This window comes from Hypanus sabinus, chromosome 2 (assembly GCF_030144855.1).
Source record: "Hypanus sabinus isolate sHypSab1 chromosome 2, sHypSab1.hap1, whole genome shotgun sequence".
Classification (NCBI taxonomy): Eukaryota; Metazoa; Chordata; class Chondrichthyes; order Myliobatiformes; family Dasyatidae; genus Hypanus; species Hypanus sabinus.
In genome coordinates this window covers 35,815,137-35,829,354 of record NC_082707.1, presented here as the reverse complement: position 1 = coordinate 35,829,354, position 14,218 = coordinate 35,815,137, and the positions used below count along the sequence as shown (strand labels likewise).

At 38.6% G+C, this 14,218-nt stretch overlaps 1 protein-coding gene across 4 annotated transcripts in view; it reads right to left on the bottom strand.

Annotated features, from left to right (window-relative positions):
* daw1 (dynein assembly factor with WDR repeat domains 1) overlaps window positions 1-14,218 on the bottom strand; it is an 89,979-nt gene that overhangs the window by 56,021 nt on the left and 19,740 nt on the right. For all 4 annotated transcript variants that reach the window (XR_009506758.1, XR_009506759.1, XR_009506757.1 and 1 more), the window contains exons 6-7: window positions 10,143-10,242; window positions 2,270-2,377 (exon numbers count right to left, since the gene is read on the bottom strand). Coding sequence is in view for 1 of the 4 variants with exons in the window: in XM_059944055.1 (XP_059800038.1) it covers window positions 2,270-2,377; window positions 10,143-10,242 (208 nt within the window). In the remaining 3 variants the exon portion in view is untranslated. The remainder of the gene's footprint in view (window positions 1-2,269; window positions 2,378-10,142; window positions 10,243-14,218) is intronic.

The window sequence follows — 14,218 nt, the reverse complement described above, 5'->3', positions numbered from 1 at the left end:
CCAGAGATATTAAACCTGATTCTGATAACTCACCACCAGTGAGTCAGAGAATTCCTAATATTCACTCTGTCATCCCTTATGGGATTTCTATATCAAGCTCCTAAAGGAGTAAATCTTCTAAACTCCAAGCAATGCAGACTGAAATAGACTAGCCTCTCTTGATAGGACAGCTCTTTCATCCCAAGAACCAGCCTGGTGACTCTTGTCTGGACTGCCTCTAATGATAAGATATCCATTTCTTGTAAGGAGACAAAGATTTGGACAGTATTCCAGGTGTGCGCTCACTAGCATCCTGCACAGCGCAACAAAACCTCCAGATATTAAACTCCAAATCCTTCATAAAAAAAATGTCTTCTCAACTATTTATGGACCTGCACAGAAACATTGTGATTTATGCTTCGAAACATCTGGAATCATCACAACTTCACTCATTTACCACCCTTCTCTATTTGGATATGCATCTGCCTTTTTTTACTCTTATCAGAGTGCATGCTCTCATACCTCCGCACATTAAATTTCATTTGGTAGTTTTCTATAACATTTTGCAAAATCACAATGGCTTTGTCACAACATATTCTTCCATTTAATTTAACATCAGCAGCAAACCTGGAAACCTTGCACTTCTATCCCTCCTCCATGTCATTAATGTAAATTGTAACTAACAGATAAAAAAATCCCTATGGTAAACAACAGAGAGCCAGGAACTAATCTCTGAGTTAGTTCACCAGTTACATTCTTCCAAGACTCCTCCATTTATTCCAACAGTTTCCTGTGTGACAAGAAGTTTTCAAGAAGTATGTCAGTTGTGTCCCCTTAATCCATAGCATATAGTATGCTACTTCTTCAAATAGGTACAGTCATGTTGACCTTGCTTTCTCTAATTTTGACTCTTTGATTTACCACATCTTTGCAAGCTTGATTCATTACCTCTATTATTTAGCATAAAGTCCATTCTTCTCCTCTAGTAATATGGCTCAATAAAATCCATATTGGATCTTAATCTAGCATGGATTAAACACTAATATATGTAAAGGAAAAGCAAAGTACCTAAAATGCCATAAATCTGAAATAAAACATAATATATTGGAGATGTTCAGGAGGTTAAGACTGCTCTTGTAAGCTCCACGATTGCAACTTGGCCTGATAAGTACTTCTAGATTTTCTGTTTTATTACTGGCAAACACTGAAATTATCCTGGCAACTAATCTCTTCACAGTAATGATCCGCAGGGAGCTGGGGGTGGCAGATGAAGCAAAATGGAGGTTTATGGGCTATGTAAGAGGGAAGGATTCAATTGATTTTGAAGTAGATTAGTAGACGGGCACAACATTGTGAGCTGAAGGGCCTGTATTGTGCTGTACTGCACTGCAAGCATGTAACCAACTTATAGTGTTGCTAATTGAGAGGTATACATTGACCTCAAAAAAATATAATTTCCTAAACTTTTATGAATAGTACAGTGGGAGCCTGATTACATCTAAGCCACATTACTGAAAGTCTCATTGAAATGATAGCAGCAACAATGCCAAAAACTTCTATGCAACACTGAAAAATACATAAATGCTCAAGTCTTTAAAGTGCACTTGAAACACCTTTCCACTCAGAATCAATAGACAACACAAGAATCCTGTTGACAAGAAGTGGAACCGTCACTCATTAATCTAATTTGAATTATCACTCCTAATGAAGGATCTACCAGATAATCAGTTATACAGAAAAGAGAAAAATTCATGTTGGTACGTCAGAGAGAACCGCTGATTATATGTATTATCTGTAACTAAAGGTAATGTAATAAAACAATCTTAGGTTTAGAGAATTTCTGAAAAAATTCACATTTATGAAAATAAACAACTCAAATTCATTTACACATTGAGATTCTTTGAAAACAAGTTATTGCCAACCTGATTCACATCTATCCGCCACAATGCAAATGTACAATACAACTTTGGCAATTAATGTTCAAGTCATGGATTTAAAACAAGCCATCAAAATGAATGAAATATGATAACAAAATGAAAAATAAAAGCAAAATTTGTTGGAAATATTCAGCAGATCAAGACATACCTGTAGGCACCTCTTCCTACAGAATAGCCTCACCTACTGATTACTTCATGTATTTTCAGTTTTTATTTAGATTCCTAGCATCTGTCACTGATTTCATTTTCAATCTTAATTACAAACACGCTTTTCATCTAATATTCTCAGATGATATAACTTCAAGGTAGTTAAGCAGAAAGGAAGCATTTGTGGAAAAAAAATTTGTACATACTGTCAGAGTAACAGATTCTTCTCCAGACTGTATGTCCCAAAGCTTAGCTGTAGTATCCATACTGCCAGTTGCCACCAGAGAACTTTGAGGATTAAATGATAAACATACCTAGATTGGGTTTAAAATTAAAGACAAAAAGTAAAACACTAAAATAATCCTAGTCATTTTATCATTTTATAGTTATTTTCCTTTCCATAAAGTTCATGCTCTTCAAACAGATTTTCAAATCTGCCCTTGTGGTTGCTGAAAGCAACTGTAGCACAATACACTCAGTGGCCACTTTATTAGGCACACATGCTCATTAATGCAAATATCTAATCAATCACGTGGCAGCAACTCAATGTATAAAAGCACGCAGACATGGTCAAGAGGTTCAAATATTGTCCACAATGTGGAAAAATCATGATCTAATTGGCAGTGACTGTGGAATGATTTTTGGTGCCAAACAGGAGGGTTTAAGTATCCCAGAAACTGCTTATCTCCTGGGATTTTCACAAGCAACAGTCTCTAAAGTTTACAGAAAATGTTGTGAGAAAACAAAATAACATTCTATGAGTAGCAGTTCTGTGGACAAGAATGCCTGGTTAATGAGAGAGGTCAGAGGAGAATGGCCAGACGGGTTCAAGCAGACAAGAAAGTGACGGTAACTCAAATAACCATGTGTTACACCAGTGGTGTACAGAAGAGCATCTCTGTATGCACAACACATTGAACCTTCAAGTGGATGGACTATAGCAGCAGAAGATCATGAACATACACTAAGTATAGTTGGTATTACAATAGAAAGCCATGATCTAAATGCAGGAGAATAAACCCACAAAGTACATTCGCATTCCTTATTTATTATACATTTATTTTACAATCATTGATTGAATGGTTTCATTGTTAAAACTATGCTGCACATACACTAAAAACTCAGAATGAGAACTCAAAGGGCAAAGCTGATGCCCCAATAAAGTGAACTGAAAAGAACATGGAAGGATGGAAAATCAAGACATAATAGTTCACAGCGGGACTCCTCAGCCAATTCTGGCTTCACAATGAAATGCTATTAAAATGGAATTCTGAATTCATTCTACTTCTTTCAGTACACATAAAAATTAAGTCCACTATTGTGCATTACAAAGCAAGAAGGTTATAATTATGCAATAAATAAATTAATCTGTATATTTTAAGGTATAATTTTGTATTCTGAAATACCCTGGATTAACAAGCTGTTTTTGTTTTGTATAGAATATCAATATAAAAATATTCAATATATAAAATCACATTTGATAACTATCAAACCTGAATTCTAGAATCCAATAACTATTTTAAAGGATCAGAAATTAATAAGCTATTGCCTGCCACTGTTTGTTTCTCTTTGTTCCCAATTGACCAAACAGTTGTCTTGTTTACCAATCCTATGTACTCTAATTTTATACATAAGTATCTTATGTGGGACATTATGGAAAGATTTCCTAAAGACCAAATATGCTACCTTCCACTGTTCCTACCTTTTCCATCCGTCTATTCTGCTAGTTACAATATGACAATTATATGGCATACCAATTAATGTTTTGCTCATGGATCCATCTCACTAGCTACTGAACAAACTTTAAGGAAAAATGCTCTATTCTGATCTAAACAAGGGGCCAGAAAGCCTGAAGAACAAGGATTCACTCAACACCAGATGACTGGGTAGTAAATAATACATGTGTGCACAGTCAGCCATTGGAAGTTCTGTGACTGGAGTGCGGAGAGGTGAATTAAAGCAGGGGTTCCCAACCTGGGGCCATGGATCCTCTTGCTTAATAGTATTGGTCCATAACATAAAAAAGGTTGTGAACACCTGAAGTAATAGATTGGTATCTGGGAGCAATGAATCAAAACAGGGCTCACAACTTTGATATCTCCATTGGTTGTGCAAGCTGGTTAAATGAACAGATTCATCAAGAGTTAATGAAACAGCATTGATCACAGAAGGTAGTTTGGTACCTGACGGAAGGAAGCAAGGTTAAAAGAAGAGTATGATACTGACATTAGAGGTGCCCTGTCCACTGCTGCTCTATGAATCCATATTTTTTGGAGTGACTAACAATGAATAGTCTCATGGCAACATGTTCCAATTGTTCAATTTTTCTCCATGGATATCTAATGCCTCTACACTTCTATCCCTCATCAGGAAGGCCTTAAAGCTCTCTGCTTCTTACTCAATAAAAGAACAAACCAGTTCCCCACCACCAACACCCTCCTCCGCTTGGCAGAAATAGTCTTCACCCTCAACAATTTTTCCACTGGCTACTCCCACTTTCTCCAGACTCAAAGAGAAGCGATGGGCCCCAGGTATGCCTGCCTTTTTGCTGGCTACGTAGAACAATCCATGTTCCAAGCATTTCCCAGTAATGCTCCCCTGATTCCACTCTGTCTCCTATAAAAATGTTATTTCTTTTTTCCTGTTCCTTTGTCTCTACCGCATCTATTCCCAGGATGAGACTTTCCTTTCCAGGGCACCTTCCTTAATAGAATGGGGTTTCCCTTTCCCCACCATTGATGCTGCCCTCACTTGCTTCTCCTCCATTTCCCAAACAACCACGTTCACACCATCTTCGAACTGGCTTAACAATGATAGCGTTCCTCTTGTTCTTACCTATCACTCCATGAGTCTCCGCATCCCACACATCATTCTCTGTAAGTTGCGCCACCTCCAAAGGGATCCTACCGCCAAACATATCTTTACGTCCCCCTCTCTCCTCTTTCCATAGAGATCACTCTCAATGATTCCCTTGCCCTTTTATCCCTCCCCAACAATCACTCTCCCAGCACTTATCCCTGCAAGTGGCCAAAATGCTACACCTGCCCATCCAGCTCCTCCCTCACCTCCATTCAGGGCCCCAAATAGTCATTCCAGATGAGGCAACACTTCATCTGCGAACCTACTGGGGTTATCTACTGTATCTGGTGCTCCCGATGCAGCCCCCTCTACATTGGTGAGACCAGTCGTAAGTTGAGGAGCTTCTGCCCTGGTTGCCAAAAGCAGAACTTGCCGATGGCTAATCATTTTAATTCCCATTCCCATTCTGACATGTTGGTCCATGGCCTCCTCATGTACCAAAATGAGACTAACCCTTAGGGTGGAAGAGCAACAACTTATATTCTGTCCAAGTAGCCTCCTGTCTAATGGCATGTATACCAATTTCACCTTCTGGTAAAAAAAATTCCTACCCCTCCCCTTACTTTCCTTTCTCTGGCCTCTTACCTCTTTTCACCTATCACCTCCCTAAGTCTCCTCCTCTTTCCCTTTCTCCTATAGTCCACTCTCCTCTCCTGTCAAATTCCTTCCTCACCAGCCCATTACCTTCGCTTTCCTCCCACCTTTTTATTCTGGCGTCTTCCGTATTCCTTTCCAGTCCTGAGGAAGGGTCTCGGCCTGAAACATCAACTGTTAATTAATTTCCATAGTTGCTACCTGATCTGAATTCCTCCAGCAATTTGTATGTGGTGGTTTGGATTTGCAGCATCTGCAGAATTTCTCATGTTTATAACATGTCTCAATTTCCTGAATAACACTATTTACATCAGAAATTTGCAGAACGGCACAAAATAACCCAGAAATAGTCATTATGGAGGTTCCCTTCAGGAAAAGTGCCTGTTCAATCACATAGCAGTGAAATAAACATTACTATCTGAATAAATTTGAAGATGGTACTGTCTGCTAGAATATTGTTTTCCAAGAGCCCATCACCAATGGCTATTATTCATATGTGAGACTACCACGACTAAGGAATTTACGGGATGCCTTTTATCAATTTCACAAAAGGAGAAGAGATCAAAACATTACTAACACATATGAATTTCAAAATAGTACCAGAATTTAATGGATTTGATATTTCTAATGAAAACTGAACAGAATGTAAGACAGATAAAATTTCGAGATTTCAATCTGAATCTGTTAAAGGAAATGTGAATACACTATAGGTGCATTAATCCTTATTTTCTTTGGGAGAAAAAACTAAAAAATCTTAACCCACTTTTTAACTGAAAGAGTGAGAAACCAGGTAAATGTAAGCTTATTAACTTAACATTGGAATGGGAAAGTTTCTGGAATCAGTCATTAAAGACTAGGTATGAGTTGATCAGGAAGAGGCTTTGGTGTAGAAATTTGTCTTCTATTGGATTTGTGAAATGTACCAAATGGGTTCATAAAATGATTGTAATACAGTCTACCTAGAACCTTTCCAATTATGGGTCTGTAACTGAAAAAGTATTCCAGTTTACTTTATTTGACAGAAGTGACTGACAATCTAAAAGCACAATTCAATCTAGCCTTCAAACATATGATGGTAATTAAAAGGGAGATGGGAATAAGAAAATTTATCTCATTGATAGGACATAAAACATAATGTTCCTTTGGAAACTGTTTTGAGATTCATCAGAATCATTTTCTTTTAGGATTAATTAAAAAGTAGTAACTTCATTAGTAAGAATGACATGTGACAAAAGGAAAATACAATGCATTATTAGTGATATAAGAAAGCAGAAATGTAGATGTATAATGATAAGTTATCACAAATCTGTAACGATTATAGACATTCTAGGATTGTAAAGCAAATCAAATTTTAATGCATGGAGTATATTCTACTTGAAGGTCAATGACCAGTAGTGTTCCACATAAATCTATTCTGGGAACCCTTTGTGATTTTTATAAGTGACTGAGATGAAAGGATGATTAGTAAGTTTGCCAACAACAAAGAGGTTGATGGTATTGAGGATAGTGTAGTATGTTTTTGTAGGTTACATCAGGGCATAGGATGAAGAGCTTGGCTGAGAAGTTGCAGATGGAGTTCAATGCGAAGAAGTGTGAAGTGATTCACTTTGGAAAATCAAACATGAAAGCAGAAAACAGGGTTAATGGCAAGGTTCTTAACAGTGTGGAAGAACCAGGAGACCTTGGGGTTTATGTCAAAGTTGCAATGTAAGTTAATACAGTAGTTAAGAAGAGTTATGCTATGTTGGCCTTCATTAATCAGGGGATTGATTTCAAGAGCCACAAGATAATTTTGCAACTCTATAAAACTCTGGTTAGACCATACTTGGGTCACCTGATTATAAGAAGTATTGGAAGCTTTAGAAAGGGTGGAGAGGGTATTTACCAGGATTAGAGGGCAGGATTTATGAGGATAGGTTGAGTAAGCTTGGGCTTTTTTCTTTGGAGTGAAGGAGGATGAGAGGTGAACTTACAGCGGTGTACAAGATGATGAGGCATAGACTGAGTGGACAGCCAGAGATTTTTTTCTCAAGGTGGAAATGACTAATACAAGAGGGCATAACTTCAAGTTGTGAGGAAAGTAGAGGAAGGATGGCAGATGAAGGGTCTCTGCCCGAATGCTGCTTCTTCAGCATTTTGTGTGTATTGCTTGGATTTCCAGCACTTGCAGATCTTCTCTTGTTTGTAAATGGACTATTACACTGAAAAGCCTCTTCCAGGGATGACTACCCTGAAGTAATTTAAATCTTCCCTTCAGTCCTGATGAAGGGTCTCGTTCCGAAACCTCAGCTGTACACTTTTTCCATAGATGATGCCTGGCCTGCTGAGTTCCTCCAGCATTTTGTGTGTTGAAGGCAGATTTTTACACAGTGAGTGACAGGTGCATGGTGATAGAGACAGCTATATTAGGGGCATATAAAATACTCTTAAAAAAGTACACAGATGAAAGAAAAATTAGGGTATACCCAGAAGGGAAAGGTTAGATTGATCTTGAAATTGGTTAAAGGAACAGCACAACAACTTGGGCTGATGGGTCTGTAAAGTGCTGTACTCTTCTATGTTCTATGAATGTTGGTGTCAGTAAACTCTAGGACGGGCATTTGAACTAGCAATATTGGCCTAAACTTTATGGTTGTCAGTGTATCTCAGATAAAGACTTCAGAGGGAGAAACTAAATCAGATGTACCAGTACTACAGTGGAGTAAAGAGAATTACAGAGGCATGAGAGAGGACCTGGTCAAAGTTGATTGGAAGAAGACATCAGCAGGGATGGAAGCAGATCAACAATGACTAGAGTTTCTGGGGGCAATTCAGAAGGTACAGGTTAGATGCATCTCAAAGAAGAAGGAGAATTCTAAATAGGGGATAAAGCAACCATGACTAACAAGGAAAGTCAAAGACAGGATAAAAACAAAAAGGAGGCATATATAATATAGCAAAAATTAGCAGAAAATTGGAGGATTAAAAAGCTTTTAAATATTTACACAAGACAACTAAAGAAGGAATAAGGAGAGAAAAGATGAAATATAGAGATAGCCAATAAAATAAAAGAGTTTTAAAACCAAAAGTTTTTCAGATATAAAAAGAGAAAAAGAGAGGCAAGTGGATATCAGACCATTGGAAAATGACACTGAGGGACTAAGAAATAGTGTACAAATAAGTATTGTGCATTGGTCTTCACTGTGGAAGACATCAGAAGAATGCCTAAAATTTGAGAGTGTCAAGGGCAGAAGTGCATGCAGTTGCTAATACTGAGAAGATGACTGATAGGTCAGAAGATAGATAACTCACCTGGACCAGATAGACCCTGCAGTTCTGAGAGAGCAGCTGGACAGATTTTGAAGGCATTAGTAGTGATCTTTCAAGAATCACTAGATTCTGAAATGAATATGGAGGACTCGAAAATCGCAAATGTCACTTCACTCTTTAACATGGGAGGGAGGTAGAAGAAAAGAAGTTATAGGCCAGTTAGCCAGACTTCAGTGGTTGGGAAGATGTTAGAATGCATTATTAAGGATGAAGTTTTGGGATACTTGGAGGCACATGAAAAAATGAGCCAAAGTCAGCATGGTTTCCTTTAGGGGAAATCTTGCCTAACAAATCAGTTGGAATTCTTTGAGGAAATAACAGGCAGGATAGACAAAGGAGAGTTAGTGGATGATGATTACTTTGATTTTCAGAAGGCCTCTGACAAAGTGTCACACATGAGACTGCTAAACAAGATAAGAGACAATGGTATCACAGGAAGGATACTAGCATGGATAGAAGATTGGCTGACTGGAAGCAGATCGGGAATAAAGGGGGCTTTTTTTCTGATTTGCTGCTGGTGACTAGTGGTGTTCTGCATGAGTCAGTATTAGGACCACATTTTTTCAAGTTACATGACAATGACTTGGATGACAGAAATGATGGTTTTGAGGCTAGACAACACAAAGTTAGGTGGAAGGGCAGGTATCATTGAGAAAGAAGAAGAACTTAAGAAAGATTAGAAAATGGGCAAAGAAATGGCAGATGGAATATAGTGTAGAGTAGTGTATGGTCATACACTTTGTTAAAAAGGAATAAAGGCATAGACTATTTTCTAAATGGGGGAAAAATCAGAGGTGCAAAGAGATCTGGGAGTCCTCATACAGGATTCCCTAAAGGTCAACTTGCAGTTTGAATTAGTAGTAAAAAGGCAAATGCAATGTTAACATTGAGTTTCTACTTCTTTTGAAATAAAAGTGAAGATATGATGCTGAGGCTTTATATAATACTGACATTGGAGAGGAGTCCAGAGGAGGTTCACGAGAATGATTCCAGGAATGAAGGGGTTAATGTATGAGGAGGGCTTGATGGCTCTGTGTCTGTACTCACTGGAGTTTAAAAGAAGAATGATGGGGGATCTCCTTGAAACCTATCAAATATTGAATGGCTTAGGTAGAGTGGATAGGAAGAGGATTATTTCCAATAATGGGAGAGTCTAGCCCTCAGAATAGAGGCCAAATTCAGCTCCTATGTCTTATGGTCTTATAAATAAGCTCATGTGGGTGAGTCACATATACAAACTTCAAATGTATTTATTCTGAGAAAATAGTTTCATTTGCAGAAATGTTCTCATTAGATCTACAAAGTTTATTAACTTACAATCTCTGCAGTGTGTCCACGAAATGTATGATAACATTTGCCTGTTTCAGAGCTCCATAATTTACAGGTTTTATCAAATGAGCCAGTTGCAATCTTGTCACTAAAACAAAAGCAAACACAAGTTTTAATGATGACACAGGCACTTTCATCTGATAGACATCCAAGTTAAACTACTGTGAAAAGTTCTATATTGCAGTTTAAGTGAAGATACCATGTAGTACTGGAAAACTATACAGCTTGCCAGGGGCTTTCCAAAGTTCAAAGTTACAGCAGAGAATATGGAGAACCCCTTGGCACTTATCCTTGTATAAAAAGCAAAGAGTAATCACCTACAGGGTCATTTAGATGAAGCAACATCACAGCTTTTGCATTTACAATGTTATATAATAACCCAGAAACCGTGACAATAATCATCCTTTTTGGAAGAATTGTCAGAGCTGCAAAGCAAAAAGTGTTATTTCCATTTCTCACATTAACACCAGAAAAAAAAATCCAAAGTAATTATGAAGGTTTAGAGCTGTCATTATGAAACAGGTTCCATTTTTCTCCACACACGTTCAACTGTTTCTTTATTTTTTAAATGTCTCTGGGGAGAAAAAAATTTTGATTGAGAGTATTTAAATTTGCTCATGGACAATAGCATAGGATAATTATTCCATATTTACTGATAACTCTTAAAACTTTAAAGTAGCTTCTATCGCAGGCTAGTCGATGGAGAAGAGAAGTACTGTTGTTCACTTACTGCCTCTTAGCAATCAACGTTAAGCAAGTCAGGAAATTAGCTTGCATGAAACGTCCTCAAACATTTTTGAGCAATGGCCAATCAGCAAACAGAAGTGACTGGCAGACGAAAAAAATATAAGGCCGAACAAAGGGAGCAGCCTTTGTTGGAGTGGTTATTTGAGGGTTTGGCTATTTGAGACTTGTGAGAAAAAAATCTACTTAAAGCTTTATTGCCTTCTCCTTCTCCTTCCTAAAATCTCCCCTCAGTAAAGTCTTGGGGCTAATTTATTTATTGTTTCCTTCTTTATATTTGTACAGTTAGAACAGTATGGATGCCAGGCGAGAGAGTTAAATGTTCCTCTTGTGGAATGTGGGAAGACAGAGAGACCTCCAGTACTCTTGACGACTTCATCTGCAAGAACAGCATCCGGCTTCAGCTTCTAACACTCTGCACTAAGGAGTTGAAACAGGAACTCGATCATTCGGGAGGGGTGATAGATAGGACCTACAGAGAAGTAGTTACACCCAAGGTGCAGGACACAGGAGACTGGGTGACAGTCAGGAACGGGAAAGGGGTTAAACAGCCAGAGTGCTTCTGTGGTCATACCCCTCAACAACAGGTATACTGTTGTATACACTTTGGATATTGTTGTGGGGGGGGGGGGTGACCTAGGAGAGGGGAACTGGAGGGAAAATAATATCCTTGCAGGAAGGTTTATTACTGCTGAATGGGGGTTGGGGGTGGTTTAAACTGGAGATGCAGGGGGATGGGAACAAGAGTGCCAGAACAGAGAGTGGAGAGGCTGTGAGACAGATTTTGTTAAGATCTCAGACAAAGAATCGGAAGGTTGGGTGTGGTGCAACTAATGTTCTGACCTGCATATATTTCAATGCAAGAAGTATTTTAAGAAAGGCAGACAAGCTCAGGCCATGGTTCAACACATGGAATTATAATATTATAGCCATTTGTGAGGCTTGGTTGCAGGAGGGGCAGAACTCACAGCTCAATATTCCAGGGTGCCGTTATCTTAGACGTGACAGAGTGGGAGGAATTAAAGTGGAAGGGGTGGCATTATTAGTCAGGGAAAAAGTTACGGCAGTGCTCTGTCAAGATAGACTGGAGAGCTCCACTAGTAAGGCTTTATAGGTGGAACTAAGGAATAAACTACCCAACAGTCCACAGGATTCAGAACAAACTTGCGGAAAAATTGCAGACCAAAACTGTACACGATACTCCAAATTGGGCCTCACTAAGATGTTATACAATTACAACATAACATCCCAACTCTTGTACTCAATAAATTCAATTATGAAGGCCAATATGCCAAAAGCTTTCTTTATGACCCTATATACCTGTGACATCATTTTCAACAAATTATGCATTTTCTACTGCACTGTGACCTACCTCTCTCTGTAAAACCTAGCCTGGTTTATCTTCCCAAAGTGCAACTCATCACACTTGTCTGCATTAAATTCCATCTGCTATTTTTCAGCCCATTTTTCTAGTTCGTTCAGATCCCGCTGCAAGCTTTGATAGTCTTCCTTGCTGTCCACTACACCCCCAATCTTGGTGTTATCAACAAATTTTCCTGATCTAGTTTACCACATTATATCATCCAGATCATTTACATAGATGACAAATAACAACAGACCAAACATCACAAGTCACAGGCCTCCACTCAGAGATGCAACCATCTACAACCACTCTCTGGCATCTCTTGTAAAACCAATGTCTAATCCAATTTACTATCTTACCTTGAATGCCAAGCCACTGAATTTCTTCACCAGCCTCCCATATGGGACCTCGCCAAAAGCCTTGCTAAAGTCCATGCAGACAACATCCACTGCATTGCCTTCATCAATTTTCCTGGTAACTTACTCAAAATAAGATTAGTTCGACATGACCTACCACTCACAAAGCCATGTTGACTATCCCTAATCAGTTCTTGTCTATCTAAATACTCATCTATCTGGTCCCTTAGAATACCTTCCAATAACTTTTCCGCAACCGATGTCAGGCTCACAGGCCTATGATTTCCTGAATTATTCTTCGAGCCTTTCTTAAAGAAGGATCAACATTAGCTATCCTCCAATCCTCTGGTACTTCACCCATGGCTAAAGGTGTTTTAAATATCTCTGATAGGGCCCCTGCAATTTCTCAAAAGCTTCCCACAGGTTCCATGGGAATTTCATGACAGCAAACACCTCCTCCTCTGTAATCTGTATAGGGTCAATGATCTCACTTCTCTGCTGCATTGCCTCAAATCTATTGATTCTGTCTGTCTTCCAAGTAAATACAGATGCAAAAAATCTATTTAAGATCTCCCCCATCTCTATTGACTCCACACATAGATTAGCACTCTGAATTTCCAGAGGACCAATGTTGTCCCTTGCTATTCTTTTTATTTCAATATATCTATAGAAGTCCTTGGGATTCTTCTGCACCTTGTCTGCTAGAGCAACCTCATCTCTTCTTTTAGCCCTCCTCATTTCCTTCTTAAGTGTTCTCTTGCATTTCTTATTCACCTCAAGTACCTCATTTGGTGCTTCCTGCCTATATCTGCTATGCACCTCCTTTTGTTTTCTTAACCAGGGCCTCAAGTTTTTTTTAAAAAATCAATGCTCCAATAAAGCTGTTATTGTTGCCTTTTATTCTGATAGGAACATGCCAACTCTGCACTCTCAAAATTTCATTTTTGAAGGCCTCCCACTTACCAAGTACACCTTTGTCAGAAAACAACCTGTCCCAATCCACACTTGCCAGATCCTCTCTGATACTATGAAAATTGGCCTTTTTCCAATTTAGAATCTCAACTCAAGGACCACACCTATCCTTTTCCATAATTACCTTGGTTAATGGTATTATGATCACTAGATACAAAGTGTTCTCCAACATAAACTTCTGTCACTTGCTTTGTATCTCACCCTATCAGGAGATTTAGTATCACCCTCTTTCTAGTTGGGACTTATATGAACTGATTAAGGAAACTTCCCTGAATGCATTTGATAAGCTCTTTCCCATCCAGCTTTTTTACAATATGGGAGTCCCAGTCAATACGTGGAAAGTTAAAATCACCTACTATCATAACCTTAGATTTCTTGCAACAGTCTGTGATCTCTCTACAATTTTTTTCCTCTAAGTTCCACAGGCTGTTGGGTGGTCTACAATACAATTCCATTCATCTGGTCATACTTTTCTTATTCCTCAGTTCTAGCCATAAAGTCTCACTGGCCAAGTTCTCCAGTCTGTCCTGACAGCGCTGCTGTGACATTTTCCCTGACTAGTAATGCCACCCCTCCCCCTTTAATCCCTCCACGGTCAAAACAACAGAACTCTGAAACATTAAGCTGCT